Source organism: Chiroxiphia lanceolata, chromosome 4, assembly GCF_009829145.1.
Source record: "Chiroxiphia lanceolata isolate bChiLan1 chromosome 4, bChiLan1.pri, whole genome shotgun sequence".
NCBI classification, from domain to species: Eukaryota; Metazoa; Chordata; class Aves; order Passeriformes; family Pipridae; genus Chiroxiphia; species Chiroxiphia lanceolata.
Genome location: NC_045640.1, coordinates 24,909,502 through 24,923,254, shown reverse-complemented (window position 1 = coordinate 24,923,254; position 13,753 = coordinate 24,909,502). Strand labels below are relative to the sequence as shown.

General features: G+C 38.5%; 1 protein-coding gene and 1 long non-coding RNA gene across 7 annotated transcripts in view; one reads left to right on the top strand and one right to left on the bottom strand.

Moving 5' to 3' along the window:
- The window catches only part of APBB2 (amyloid beta precursor protein binding family B member 2), a 181,900-nt gene that overhangs the window by 111,041 nt on the left and 57,106 nt on the right, over positions 1 to 13,753 (top strand). For 3 of the 5 annotated variants that reach the window (XM_032684724.1, XM_032684726.1, XM_032684722.1), the window contains exons 5-8: positions 4,558 to 4,764; positions 9,778 to 9,840; positions 10,262 to 10,347; positions 10,441 to 10,501. Coding sequence is in view for 1 of the 5 variants with exons in the window: in XM_032684734.1 (XP_032540625.1) it covers positions 4,586 to 4,764; positions 9,778 to 9,840; positions 10,262 to 10,347; positions 10,441 to 10,501 (389 nt within the window). In the remaining 4 variants the exon portion in view is untranslated. The remainder of the gene's footprint in view (positions 1 to 4,557; positions 4,765 to 9,777; positions 9,841 to 10,261; positions 10,348 to 10,440; positions 10,502 to 13,753) is intronic. The other 2 variants (XM_032684734.1, XM_032684725.1) reach the window with 2 other exon arrangements.
- Positions 772 to 9,994, bottom strand: LOC116785377. Of its 2 annotated transcripts, XR_004356511.1 has the most exons (4): positions 9,882 to 9,994; positions 4,655 to 4,796; positions 3,480 to 3,622; positions 772 to 837 (listed from the first exon to the last, which is right to left on the bottom strand). It is a non-coding gene; the product is annotated as an uncharacterized LOC116785377 (long non-coding RNA). The 2 variants fall into 2 exon arrangements; XR_004356510.1 differs by lacking the exon at positions 772 to 837 and having other exon boundaries at positions 3,412 to 3,622.

Sequence of the window (13,753 nt, the reverse complement as noted above, 5' to 3'; positions counted from 1 at the left end):
TTAAAAGGGAATGGACATTGCATTGCAGCCACTGCCCTCCCCTTGGACTTTCACTTCTGGTTATTTAATTTTTTTTTCATAATTTTGCCATTCTTCTAAAAACATTCTGATCATCCCTGTGTTGCTGAGTCTCTGAAGACATGAAGCAAAGGCTTGCACGGTGGGGTGCAACAAGCGAATTCCTCTCTCCGATTTCTGCAGAGACCAGTGCCAAAGGTTTTTGGGCAGAAACCATGTGCCCCATCGTGTTGGACCCCGTAAGAAGGGACTCTATCTCCAACTCTTAATCAAGCTTTAGGTAGTGGGGGAAAAATCTGGTTTCCCAAGGGCCTTTCCAGGTCCTGATGGAGGCAGGAAAGCCCAGTTGGTTTTCCTCAGATTGAGTTAGCTTCTTCTTTTAAGTCACATCATTCATGGTTTTATGCAATCTTCCGTTTTGGTCCTCAAAATCCTCTACTGCATCTCCTTTACTGTAATCTTTGTTCACCAGAATTGGGTCATGCTTCTTCTGTAATAACATCTCCATGAATAGCTGGTTTGGGGATCTTCCCCCTGTATGGACATGAGTTTAAGCATCTGTCTTTCGTGAGATAAAAATCCAACCGAAAAACATCTGTCCTCTGTTGGTGACCCCTCTCTTCATGTGACTCTGCCTGCAGAAGACCAGCTGCGAATTTCTAACTCTGTTCCAGCAGTCAGCTGGTGACAGCTCACACGAATCTGAGGTAGCTTTCCAAGCAGCAGCTTGCTGATGAGGACTCACCGGCATGTCTGTGCCACTGTGGGCAGATCTGGGATGAGAGCTGCCTGCCTCGCTAGTGGCAGCTTTCGTGCACCCTTTGTTTGGACAGGGATAGAAATTGAGGTGAAGGGTCAGCTGCAGGCTGACTGTCCACTCTCCTGCGATGAAGGCTGACTTTGGACTTCATTGCCAGGGTGTATCTAGGCAGTGGGGCCACCCTGTTCAGTAAGGGCTTTCTCCCTTGAGAAGGAGAGGGCTTTCTAAAGTCTGCAGTGTGGTGTGAATCTGCATGGTGCCTGGGTAAAGATATAACTCATTCCTGTGCAGAGTTTTGGTTACATTTTAAATTAGTTTTTCAGTTGATAAGAATTTGTCTCTTTCTTGCTGTAGAAAGACAGCTTACACGGATAATATGAATCAAGGTTTCTTAAGGAAACCCAGTGTCTGCTTTCTCATACAGCTTAGTTACACTGCTCTTTTATTCTAGTTCAGTGTTGTTTTTTCTTACTCCTGTTGCTTTGTGCATTTTATATCAGAAATGTCTAACAGTATAGCCTTTCAGGGGATCGTGGTTAACTCTAATAAATGTGGTAGGTGAACCAATCCCAGTACAAAAGGATACATTCTTTTTGTGAATCATGCTCTAAAGTTCAGAGCAATGATACTTTCAAACCCAGAAGCTTTGTAAGGAATCATGAGGTCCTGGTTCATTGACCTTTCATCAACAAATGCATAAAGAAAGGCATGGAAAAGGCCAGGAGATGCCAAGTAGAATTTCATCTCCTGGGGATGACTTGGAAGGAATCAGAGAAAAGTTCCTGATCACTGCAAATCATTTGCCACTGAGGAAGCATGAAGGACTTAGTTATCCATAGACCACAAGGAACTATTTCCATTTAATTTTTTACCTCTAAAACCTTGCAGACATGAGAGCAATTCTCACTTTCAGATTAAGAAGTCCAGTGTGATCAGTTTTATTTCCTACTGGATTTGTTTCATGCACATTGTTTTATGTCCTATCAACAGAGTTGGACTGATGTACAGCTTTGCATAACAAACATGAGGAATGGTATTTCAGTATGAGTACATCCCATCTGTTGCTTTCCTGTTCAACCATGCTTTGCTTATCAGATGGTCTGAGGTCAGTCTCTCTGTGTGAGGAGTACCTGCACACCAGCAACATGCCTTGTGCACAAGTGTATATCACAGGCATTTTGTGTGGAAATGCAGCTTTTTGAAAGTCCTGAGCAATGTTAATTGAAAAAAACCCTAAATTTAATTCCTGTTTTATTTCCAAGCATATGAAAACATATTTGGTGTATTTATTTTTGTTAATGGATAAATTTTCAAAGTAAATTAGTATTACATCCAGGTGGTATTTTCTTACCTGAGTGCTCCCAGATATTTACATTATTTCCTTCCAACTGTTTGTTCACAAACAAGATCATTTCTTCTTTTCTAACTAAGTGTTGCAGGAATCTTTTTGGTTTAGGTCTCTGGGTTAACAGTTTTTCTGCTATTGAGTTTTGTCTGCTTTTACTTGAAAGTAATTCTTCGTTAGGTCTTTCTGGTACTGCATGTCATGACAACAATAAATAACAATAAGCTGGTTCCTCTGTGTGTTTGGTTGATTAGTTTGAAATGAGTAGTTTAATGCAGCCATGGCATAACACTTTCCTGACTGGATACTTGAATAGCTGTGTATGCATACGTATGTATGTATAGCAAGGACAGAAGCTGTGCTTACCTTAAGCGAGGAGAATAACATTTCATGTCCTAACAGTGTTGAAGTATGTCTGTTTAATTCTGTGAATGGTATGAACCTGATCTGAAGCTCTGCCTCTCTCCATAATAAAGACTTATTATTTTGCTATCCTGGCATGCGTTACCCAATATGTAAGTTCTAGGAACATTGGCATTATTGCGATATTTTGGAATTTTATGAACTGGTTATTTAAACTTATCCAAGGGTATCTGGAGTCACAGATATTGCCACACATACTTCAGTGTATGTTTGGATATTTGATCACATTACTTCTCGCATGATGTGATAAAATTGTAGAAAGTGTTTTGTGTTTAATTTCCTTTTATGTGGTTGAAAAGAATGCAGTTGAGTTGTTCAGCTGGAAAACAAAAATGAGCAAGGTTGAAGATGAATGTCCTTTAAAACATGTAAGACCTTGGAGTCAGGAACTATGTGTTTAAATGCAGTAGAGGCTACAACAGGGGACATTTAGAAGCAGGTGTTTAGAATATTTGAGAACTTCTGGAACTGAATATATGAATGTTGCTGATTTCAGATATTGGGCCACGGGTGAGACTCTTTATTGAATTTAAGTGGAATTATATTCTCTAGTATTTCTTCTGCAGAATTTGCTTAGATTATTCATCAAATGGTAAATCAGTAATTTAAGAACTTTTAAGTGATTCTGGGGAAGAAATAGTCTGGTTGTGCCATGGAATGTAAGAGTTATTTAAGTTACCTCATGCTTTGTGTGTGCGTTTGTATATTGTGCATAATGCGGGTAGCAGAAATGAGAGAGATTCAGAAATAAGCATCGTGATAAAACACCTAGAAAGAGGTTTGAAGGTTAGACTAATAAGGAATTTTTAATTCCAAAAGAGATTAAGAGCCAATATAACAACAGATTATTTATTCTGTTGCCCACTGAAGGATTTTGAGGACTGTCTTTGAAGGTAAGAAGCAAGTTGCTGGACTAGATGAAACACTGCTCACTGGTATGGTGAGCATTGGTGTTCTTGGGGGTTTTTCTCACTAGCTCAGTTCACTGTGCTACAGTCAGCCTCATCATCCTGCTCAAGTGCTTGTTGAAACATCAGTCCAGGAGGTTGCTTGTTTCTTTCTACAGCTCGATGGTCCTTGGAGTAGATCATAGCAGTTGATTAACAGCATGTACCACAATAACACAAACAAAGCAGTCTATCTGGAAAGTTTAGAAGAGCACTGTCTCCCTTCCCAGCCTCTGGAAAGCATATACCCAGCATAACTGCCTCTGCTGGGGTACAGCTGGTTTGCACAGAAGTGGTGCCCCTGCCTTTCCAAAAAGGCAGGGCATGCTTTCCACCAGTGACATCTCTTACATGCATCTATAATTCCAGGTGAATCTGGGAATGTCTCTAATTGCAGTATGACTTGCTGGTGCATTCCTAAATTAGCAGGAAGTTTGTCAGTAGCACTAGTATTTAATTTCTGCCTTGGCTTTGTGAATGAGTTTTCGATGTTTTCTTTCTACCCCATTGTAAAACCAATTGAAAACAGTATGTTCGTTTGTGACAGTGAGGTGTGTGTGAAATGATCGCTCAGTTCTCATGTTCTTGTTTAGAACAAGCAGTCTTCTAGATGTTGAAAGTCAACCCAGTGTGGTTTGTTTGGTTGGTGTGGAGGGGTTTCTGTTATGGTAAGCTGACTTTTATGAGGAGAATACATGCTCATCAATACTGCTGCCATGCATTGAGAAGGGAAGGTGCTGTGATGAAGGATAGAGTACACTACAATTCCAAATATTACTTTCTATGCTGTGACTTAAGGTGCTTGAAGCTAAATCTTACTAGAAGAGCTATCTGATGATACTGGATAGTTGCCATATTACAACAGGTCTTCAGTAAGTAGTGCCATTTTTTTCCTCTCTTTATATGCCAAAACCAGGCTTTGTCACATTACTTTGAGCCTCAGTAGTATGTTCTTCTGTTGTTCATTTACACAAGAACTGTACAACAGCAGTACCAGCTGTGCGGACCCACGGAAGAGCTGTTTGTGTCTTTGCGTGATTCTTTTTTTTTCTTCCTGTTCACAGCAGATATTGGAGTGATCATTCATTTCAGAAGACCCAGACTTACCACCAGGCTGGAAAAAAATCAATGACATTGCTGGGATCTACTACTGGCACATACCTACAGGAACAACTCAGTGGCAGCGTCCTGTGTCCATCCCAACAGATCTCCAGGGCTCACGAAAAGGATCTCTTGGTTCCATTACTCCGTCTCCTACTCCAGAAACTGAGGTAACATACTGTGTCTTCTTGTGGGCTGCATACTGTAAAGAAAATTGAAATAACTTTTTGAACTTGCAGGTTTAATTGTTAGCTAAACTGGCCTGATAATGTTCCAAAGTGTAGCTACTTTTTGATAATGCATCGTAAGTATGTATTTTCTGCTGTGTCATTTTGTAATGGTTTTACCTCATAAAACACTGTAAACTTTGGATATGTAGGATGAAATCAAACATGTCTCAGATAAATTAGGCAGCCAGTGACTGATGAATGAGTCACTGATGAATGTGAAACTTATGCAGTTCTGTAGCATATGCTGAAGCATTGCTGCATTATTTGGATACAGGATACATAAAACTTTTGCACATTATAGTAGTCTTTTGGCCAGACTCTTTGTTGGCATCTTCTTTCTTTTGGTTCATTTGGTGGGAGTATCACAAAAAGACATAGAGTCTTCATTTGAGACACTAGTTCCTTTACAGTGTGCTTTCTATTGAATAAACATGAAGTGTTCTCAAGTGTGAGTCTCTGTACACCCTACCAGTACAAAATATCTATCAGTGTGTTGCAGTCAGTCTTTAACTACAAACAGAAAAAAGTACACACTCTCCTCCACACGTGCTGAAAGAGCTGTATGTGATATTACCTTTTAAAATAATCCTTTCAGGCACAATCCACAGGTTTGTTTGGAGTCATGTAAGTAGAAAAATAAAATCAATTATCATAAAGAAGAGTATGCTACAAAAAATACAATCACTTTGGTTTAGTATGCTGGGGAGACATCTGTGGAATTAAATAGTAATACAAAATAAATTTGGTGTTAAATTAATTATTTTTCATACTAACTTTTCAGGAAATGTCTGCAGCTTTATGAAATCAAGGGTCTTTGTACTGGCTTTGAGTTTTTGATCAGACAATCCTTAGGGGTTTGTTTTTTAATTCATTTAGATACAGCATTTCATGTGTTCTTGATTTTGTTCATATGTGCACCAAACTAACTTAAATGGAAGTTAAGAGGTGTTAAGGATTTCAAGTATGTATTACCATCTTGCGTCTGAAACTTTTATAACCTTAAATATGCACAGTCTTGTTCGTTATTTTAGAAAGATTGCTCCAACATGTTCATAAATGCTATTCATAAGACTTGCAACTTGACCACCACATTTCAGTTATGGTTTACATCAGTCAAGCTCCCATGTAATGTACTGTGCACCAGGCATGCTGGAAGTTATTTCTGAGAGGATTCATGGCGAAAGAACTGCAACTGTTACCATTCCAGTACAAGAAAACAAGAAAAATCTAGACATGCTGAATGTAAAATGCTGCACGTTTCCAGTATAAATTCCTGTAATGTACACAAGAGGGATATAACTTTACCATTATTTTTCTTACTCTAAAATGTGGAGAACAGGACTTGAATTAGTAAGTTATAGATGCTTTTCACAAGACCCCAGAAATTAGGATGGTTTGTAAACTGCAGAGGAAAACCACATATTTTCATTTCAGATATTTTTTCTACTTCTGTTTAAAATGTCTTTACAATTAAAAATTCAGACCTGCTGGTAATGTCTCAGGTGTACTTTTAACCTTTCACAATTTTGTTTGCTTTAAGTGAATAATAGTTTGTGATTAGGTTCAATGATCATTAGTTAGCAGCAGCATTATGGAGAATACAAAATGTATGAGTTGGTTAGAGCATTGTGCTAATAACAACACCTAGGTTGTGGGTTCAGTCCCTGTATGGGCCAATCACTTAAGAGTAGGACTCAATGATTCTTGTGGGTCCCTTCCAACTGAGAATATTCTGTGATTCTGTGCAACAGATTTTAATACAGTATAGATATATTAAATAAGACATGTATGTGAGTACATAGTACGTTCACCTAGGTTTTGATATGGCAGTTCTAGTCCGCACGAATTGTTCCGCAAAGTATTAGGCAGTTCTGTGGCAGCATCAAGACCATACACTGTGGCATAAAAGACGGTATGGAAAATAAATACATTCCCAAAATTTGTATTGGTATGATATTATTTTTATGGTAGGTATAGACAAAGGTTTTTTGCAGGTTTCTGCATTCATTGATAAGCATCTTAGCATTATTGAAGCAGTACTGTTTTTTTGACTCAGAGGTTACTAACATAGAATTGCAATGCAGTACCAGCAGACTTACACTAACAGAGTTCAAAACAAGAGCATGAATTGAGCTCTGGACTTTGTCCCCTACCAAACACAGAAACTGCTACAAAGAACAGCTGTAGCTGGAGTTATAATGGGAACTGTTAGCATTCAAGAAATGGTTGCATTTCTTGAAACCACAGGTTTGGAGCTTTATTACAATGGAACTGGAGGAAGAATGCTTTGTGATTCAGCTGGTTCTGAGCAGAACCCCAGTACAAAGTAGCGAGAGGAAAATTAATCACAGTGTGTTTTTAAGAGATAGGAATAGGTAATGAAGTAATTTTAACAATATCAGCTGCCATGAAGTTTTAGAGTTTTGTCTCTCTGCAATTGGTGCATGCCAGCACTGAATCATCTCCAGGTCACTTGCAGGTGATATTTGTTTCAGTTCCTGTTTGCTGCACTGCAACCTAGCCCAGGTGCTCCTCCTCTCCCTCCCTGTGAAGGATTAATATAGGTGTCGGTGATGTGGTCAATCTGACATTTCACATAAGATGTGGAATTTGATCTAAAATAGGGGCTCCCAGTACTACTACTGGCTGCACCAGCTGTGGTGGAGAGCTTCCACCTCCAAGTTGAATCCACATGTGAGCTATGTACTGCTGGTTCTCTCATTGCTGTTGGAAGCCTGTGCTCCAAGATAATCTTTTTGGAGGACTGGTTTAGCTCATTCCCCCCATGCTGGAATTTGTATTGCTTTATTATTAAAAGGTTGGGGGTATACAGGTTTTAGGCATATGGAAGAGATTAATCTAGGATTGAAGAGTGGCATGGGTAGCATTTCATAACTGTCCCAATAGGCTTCTGTGAGTCCATACAAATCCTTTATCTAGGTCACATTTGGCTGTGAATCGTCAAGTGCTAGTTGTGAGGTGAGTTTATCTGGGCTCTTTCAGCTTTTGAGTTCATCAAATAAACATTTAGAAGCACTTTCTTCCCCCACAGTAACATCTTTTTACCCTTTGTCTTGTTTCCTCTTTTTTTCCCCTTCATTTTATTTTTTTGTGTCCCTGTCTCTTAAATAATGTAATATACAGAAGCTTTGCTTCATTTGTTAGAATGTGGCTCACAGCTGAAGGCAGTCCACAAAGAACAGATCAAGTCAGCCATTTTTATTTTGTAGCTTACTCTGGATATTTAGCATAAAGAAAAACAGTTATTACTGTTGAACAGAGAATCAAAAAGAATGGGTAGGACAAATGATGCTGTAATGCATACTGATGGCAAAAAGCGTACTAAAAAGGAAAAAAATGTGAAAATGTCTTACTTTTACACAGAGTGCAAGGCATTTTTTCTTTCATAAGATGATCAGTAAATTTCAATCCAAAGCAATTATGGGTTAAGCATTATGTGAAAATCCTGCTGATTTAACAAAAATGCTAATAAATGCTAAATATGAATAACCTGTAACATTCCTTCCCTTCCTCCACCTCAGAGGCATGAAAATGTATTTTAGTTTTGCTGTTTAAATTTGACTTGGTTTTAGATCACTCTTTTCTCTTGTGTGTTGCCAAATTACTTCCTTTTTGAGTCTTTGTCTTTTGTAATGTTCTCTTCCAAATTTTAGAAATTTTGCTGCCTCTTTTCCATTTCCTGTGCAGAGAAAAAGCTGTAGGGTTTAAGTTTCAATAAGAGTTTCTTTGAGATTATGTCAGAGTTTGGTGAAGGTAGTTGTGTCTTATAGCCTGACTCATCCCAGGCCTGGATCACCTCTGGAAGTTCTTCTGTAGTTAACATAACCACTAATAATTAAAGAAAAGGGACTTGGTAGGAAAAGCTAACAAATCAATTAATTTGTAGGCATGTTAGGGAAGGGGTACTCATGAGCTGCTTTTCACAAAATAATTCCTCCAGTGGGGATATGCTGAGAACACTTCTGAGGTGAGAAGTCCACCCTGCATATTAATGCATTGGGCCAAATTAACCACTTCATCTGGGGGCTGAGCTGGACAGCCTGGGAGAACTAATCTTAAAAGGGGAATTAATTTCAGGAATTCTTGATTTGGTGCTCAACAGTGAAATCTCCTGTCCTACCTGGCTTTTGTTCAGGACTGTGGGATTTGTTTCCTGGTGGGGTAGAGGAGAGAGGCAGCTCCAACATCAGCTGTTCCTCTCAGGCTTTACAGGAAAGGCTGAACCTCGGGTTGTTGTAGTGCTAAACGCACTGCTACTTGCTTGATTATACCAGATTTTTGAGAAATTTGAATAGAAAATGAGAGGGTAGGTGCTTTGTTTCGCTTTGGTTTGTTTTTTAAAAAAGCTGCTAGACTTCTGAAAACTACTTTTTCAGCAAGAAATCTCTGCACTCATTACTAATCCTCCTTACCTTCCTTGTCCTTTTCTTGTGCTTTCTCTCTAGAAATATTTGATTTTTACCTTGTATGTTTCTTATCTTTGTATATATTGCTGTATTTCAGTATTTCTAGTTCCAGTAATGTTAGGGTCTTTTAACAAAAATACCATTCAAATGGAAATCCTAATGTTTCCCCTTAATTGCTGTTTATCAAAGGCTGTAGCAGCTGTGGCCAACATTCATATTCAGATTCATTTTGCTTGCTTTTAAGACCATAGTTAAAGAGTAATTTCATTGTCTGTTCCTAATTTATATTAACTTTCCTTGTTTCAATCATTTGTTTTGGTAAGTAACTGTTAGAGGCATGTCTTCTCTCCCCTTTCCTCCAAATGCCATAGTATAGTGAAGTAAGTAGTTGAAGTTTGAGGTGATCTGTTCCCTAACCCATCCTGTAAATATCAATGCTAACAACAGTGTCTTGTTTTTTTTTTTTCTTTTTCTTTTTTTTTTTTTATCAATGTGCTTCTTCCTGTGTGAATAATTATGTGTCTAGAAACAGCCATGGAGTGATTTTGCTGTACTGAATGGGGGAAAGATTAATAGTGACATTTGGAAGGCAAGTATATTGTCAGATTTTAGAACCTTTAATACTATTACCCTTGTTTTTTGCATGGCAGTGGCTGTTTTTTTCCCCTTTTATTTTTCCATGAATGTCATTCATAACCTAGGCCAAAGTGAGTGGGGGTACTGCTAGGGATGTCTAGCTCACAAACATGCTGCCTTTTCTGATCTTTCCACTTGGAATGGATTCAGTCTAAACTAGGGGCAACTGCCATGTAACAAATAAGATGCCTGCAGTGAATGAAATGCAGCTTGAGAAATATATGCATGCCTCTTTTCAACTTCAGCCAGAAATACTATCGCTTCTTTGCAGGGAGGATTTAATTTCCCTTTGAGATAAGAAATAACATGATGGTGTATTTAATACTATTTTAATAGTATTAAAACTATACTAATAGCACTGCCTCTATCTCTAGGATCTGCATGCAGCCACTGTGAACCCAGACCCAAGTCTGAAAGAGTTTGAAGGAGCAACATTACGCTATGCCTCTTTGAAGCTCAGGTACAATAACTCCAGTGGAGTGACCAGCTCTGTTTTGTATTGTGCTGTAATTTAAGACTGAGTTTGTCTCTTTTTTTTTTCCCCCTCTAACAGAAATGGTCCTCAATCTGATGATGATGATTCTTGCAGCATCAACAGTGATCCGGAAGCCAAGGTCTGTAAGAAAATCTGCAATAGAATAACAATTAAAAATTTTGCAGTTGTAAACGTAAACTTGCAAGGTGCAGAATGTCTCCTAAGTTTTGAAATTAACTGTACCCCTCCTCTTGGTACAATGTGGATTGACCATGCATGACTAATTCCATCAAAGGAATTTGCAGATTTAAAGCTATATTCAGTTTGGTCAAGAAAGTGTGACTTATTTTAAAATTACGGAGGCCAGGAAATTTGATTGTAGAGCTCAGGATTCTACTGTCCAACTGTAATAACTGTCCTCTTGCACAACTAAGTGAGTTTTCCGTTCTGAGTGAGAGAGGGCTCTGTTGCTTGTCATGGCTGGATAGCTTCCTGGGGCATTCAGTGGCAGAATTTGCTCTTTAATTTCAAGTTTGTCCCTTTTTAAAGTACTCTTCCTTTTTGATGTGTCTACTTCAACTCGCACCTAATAGGAAGTTACTTTTTAGAACAAGAAACTTTGTATTTTAGAAGAGAAAATGCAACCTATTTTGAGAATGCAATTCATAAGAAAAATTAGATCATTATGTGACCAAGCACCATAATTGGATCAGAACCTTTACTGTTGTAATCTAAGGGTTTTGAGGAGAAAATAGCAGCAGAATGCTTGCATATATATTTCAAGACAAGATTTGTCTTGGTAGTTCTGCCTTGTACTTGCATCCATTTTTAAAGATGTATGTGAATCTCTATAATTGGAAATCCAGGTAATTTAAATAAGGGTTTTGGCTGTGCCATACACCTGCAGTGACTGATGGAATCAGAACCGAGCACTGAAACATTCATAGAAGTGACTGAGAGGAGCGAGACAAGAAATAGAGGAGAAACTTACATGTTTTTGGCTTTTTTAAAATCACTTGAGTCAAAGCATCTTACCTGCTTTCTGCCTGATGTGGGTGTTATGCATGGGCAGTAGCTGACTGTATGTGTGGTCCTGCAGGTGAAGCTCAGCAGCACTGATGTTGCTGTGCAGTAGGAGAGGCTGAGAGCAGAGCTGTTTAGTGCATCTACCTCTGCCCTAAGGACAGGACAAGCATATATCACAGGGACAGGAAGTGGTCCATAAACAGCAGGGAAAATCTTCACCTGTGGAAAATGCTCTGGGATCTTTAATTCTCACATGAATGGGAAGGGAGCGGGGTAGATGGATTCCTTGCTAGTCCCATTTTACTCCAAATATTGAGAGACTGAAAGAAGTCATAGGATTTGAAACTGATGATTTGGAAAAATCAGATTTTTTTTTAACCCTTTAGTCTCTCCACTGCCGTATTAGGTGCCTTAACTGTCTTTGATTGAAACTTGCTTTTGTGTGGTAGCAAGCACAGATACTTTTTCTTCATTTCAGCAAAGAGAAAGCAGCCTTTTTAACTCATTAAACTATCTTAACTATGAACTGTCTAACAATTAACTGTTTGTTAAATTGAGCCTTGTTAGAGATGTGTTAGAGATCTAAAACCTATTTAAACTAAATGATGACATTTGCCAATACTTTTTTTGGGGGGGTTGTGAATAAAAAATTTCTCTATGGCACAGTAATGCTGTATTTCAGCAAAGGGAACTGTGCCACCTTGTGGAAAGCTATAGTATTGTCTTCACCCAGAGTGTCAGCTGTGAAGATAGTAGCACTGCAAAAGTGTCAGCTTGGGAAAAGCATGCCATATAATTCATCTAACTCTTATAAGAAAAGTGATTTATACAGCAACACAGTTAAGCATTCAAAATTCTCAGTAGATAACAAATGTTTCTCTAGACATCATGTGGTTAGGATGCAGTTCATGGTTTCATATCCTGGGCATCTGGTCAGGTTGTCTGCACAAGGTCATAAAGGAGAAACGGAAAGAGGAGAATTATTACATCCAGCTTCTTGATTTCAGTAATTCATTTTGATAGGAATTTCTTGGAAGAGATGGCTCATTGCACTTGACAAGGACCCTAATTCTGCATGTGAAACATGCACAACTAGAAATGAATTTTGAATTGGTACTTCCCAGGAGACAGATCGTAACCTTCCTAGTTAATTTATAGAGCAATGTGTGCCTTCCTAATTGAGTTTCAAGGAAGGTAAAAAGATGCTTTTACCAATCCCGGACTGTAAATTCTTCTGTGTTGTCTTTTTTTTCATTGTTGTAAAATATGATGGCTGTGTGTAAAAGTATAGAAAGGTGCTAAATTTTTTCCTCATGATCATGAATAGAAACTGAACCTCCTGGAAAACCTGTCACTGTCCCTAGGAATGGGATGAAAACTGGAAAGCCCATGTGGCCCATTTTTCTGAAGTGTTTTCAGAATTGGCCTCATATTTGGACATGTCTTTATTCTCTCCTTTTTGTGTCAAGCATGGATTTTCGAATTCCCTGACCGTGTTAGCCTGTTCAGCAAAGTTTCGCTTTTCCAACCTTACCATATAGTTTCAGCTATGTACCAGTGTCAGAGAATGGGAACAATGTATTTACACCTATGGGAATAGTAAGCATTTACACCAAAAGTCTGTTTTCTACTTTAGAAACCAATAAATGCTCAGGACCCCAAAGGAAGAGAATGAGACTGTTTCCAAGAGGAATAGTGTCAGGAGATACTGATACCAGGCAATTAATTCAGTGATTCACCTGTAGGTGAATGAAAACACAGCTGGAGACATAGAAAGTGAGTTGGTGGTGAATTCCAATGGACTACCTGAGCCTTACAGTTTAACCAGTTGGACTTTTTGGAGTAATGTGAGGGCTGTTTTTGAGAAGCTGACTTGTGACTGTTACGAAGTGGCCTGTAAATAGCACTATCGAAATAATTTTACAAAATACTTATATGCCCCCCAAGAAAGTAATATCCATATTTGCTTTTCTTATTACGTAGGCAGGTATATGTGTTTTGGAGGCATTCTACATTTGCTTCTTTCTGGTCTTTTCCAGAAGTAAATATCCTGTCTAGACACAGGGATCGTTTGTAAATTATCAGCTTGGGGATGGACGTGAACCTGATTTCTGATGCAAATGAAGACTTAACTAGAGAGGAGTTTTTGCCACGTCTAATAATTCCAAGAAAGGATTCTTTTCACACTGAAGTACATAATTTTCTCTCAGAGTCAGAGTAGCTTTTAAAATTGTTGGTGTACAACAGGGAGTATCAGCATTTTCAAGCAGTTTCACCATCAACCTCAGGCTGCATATAGTCTTCTCATGAGCACATGAAATGCTGAAGACAGTCTCAATTCAATTAATGGACTCAAGTAAATCAA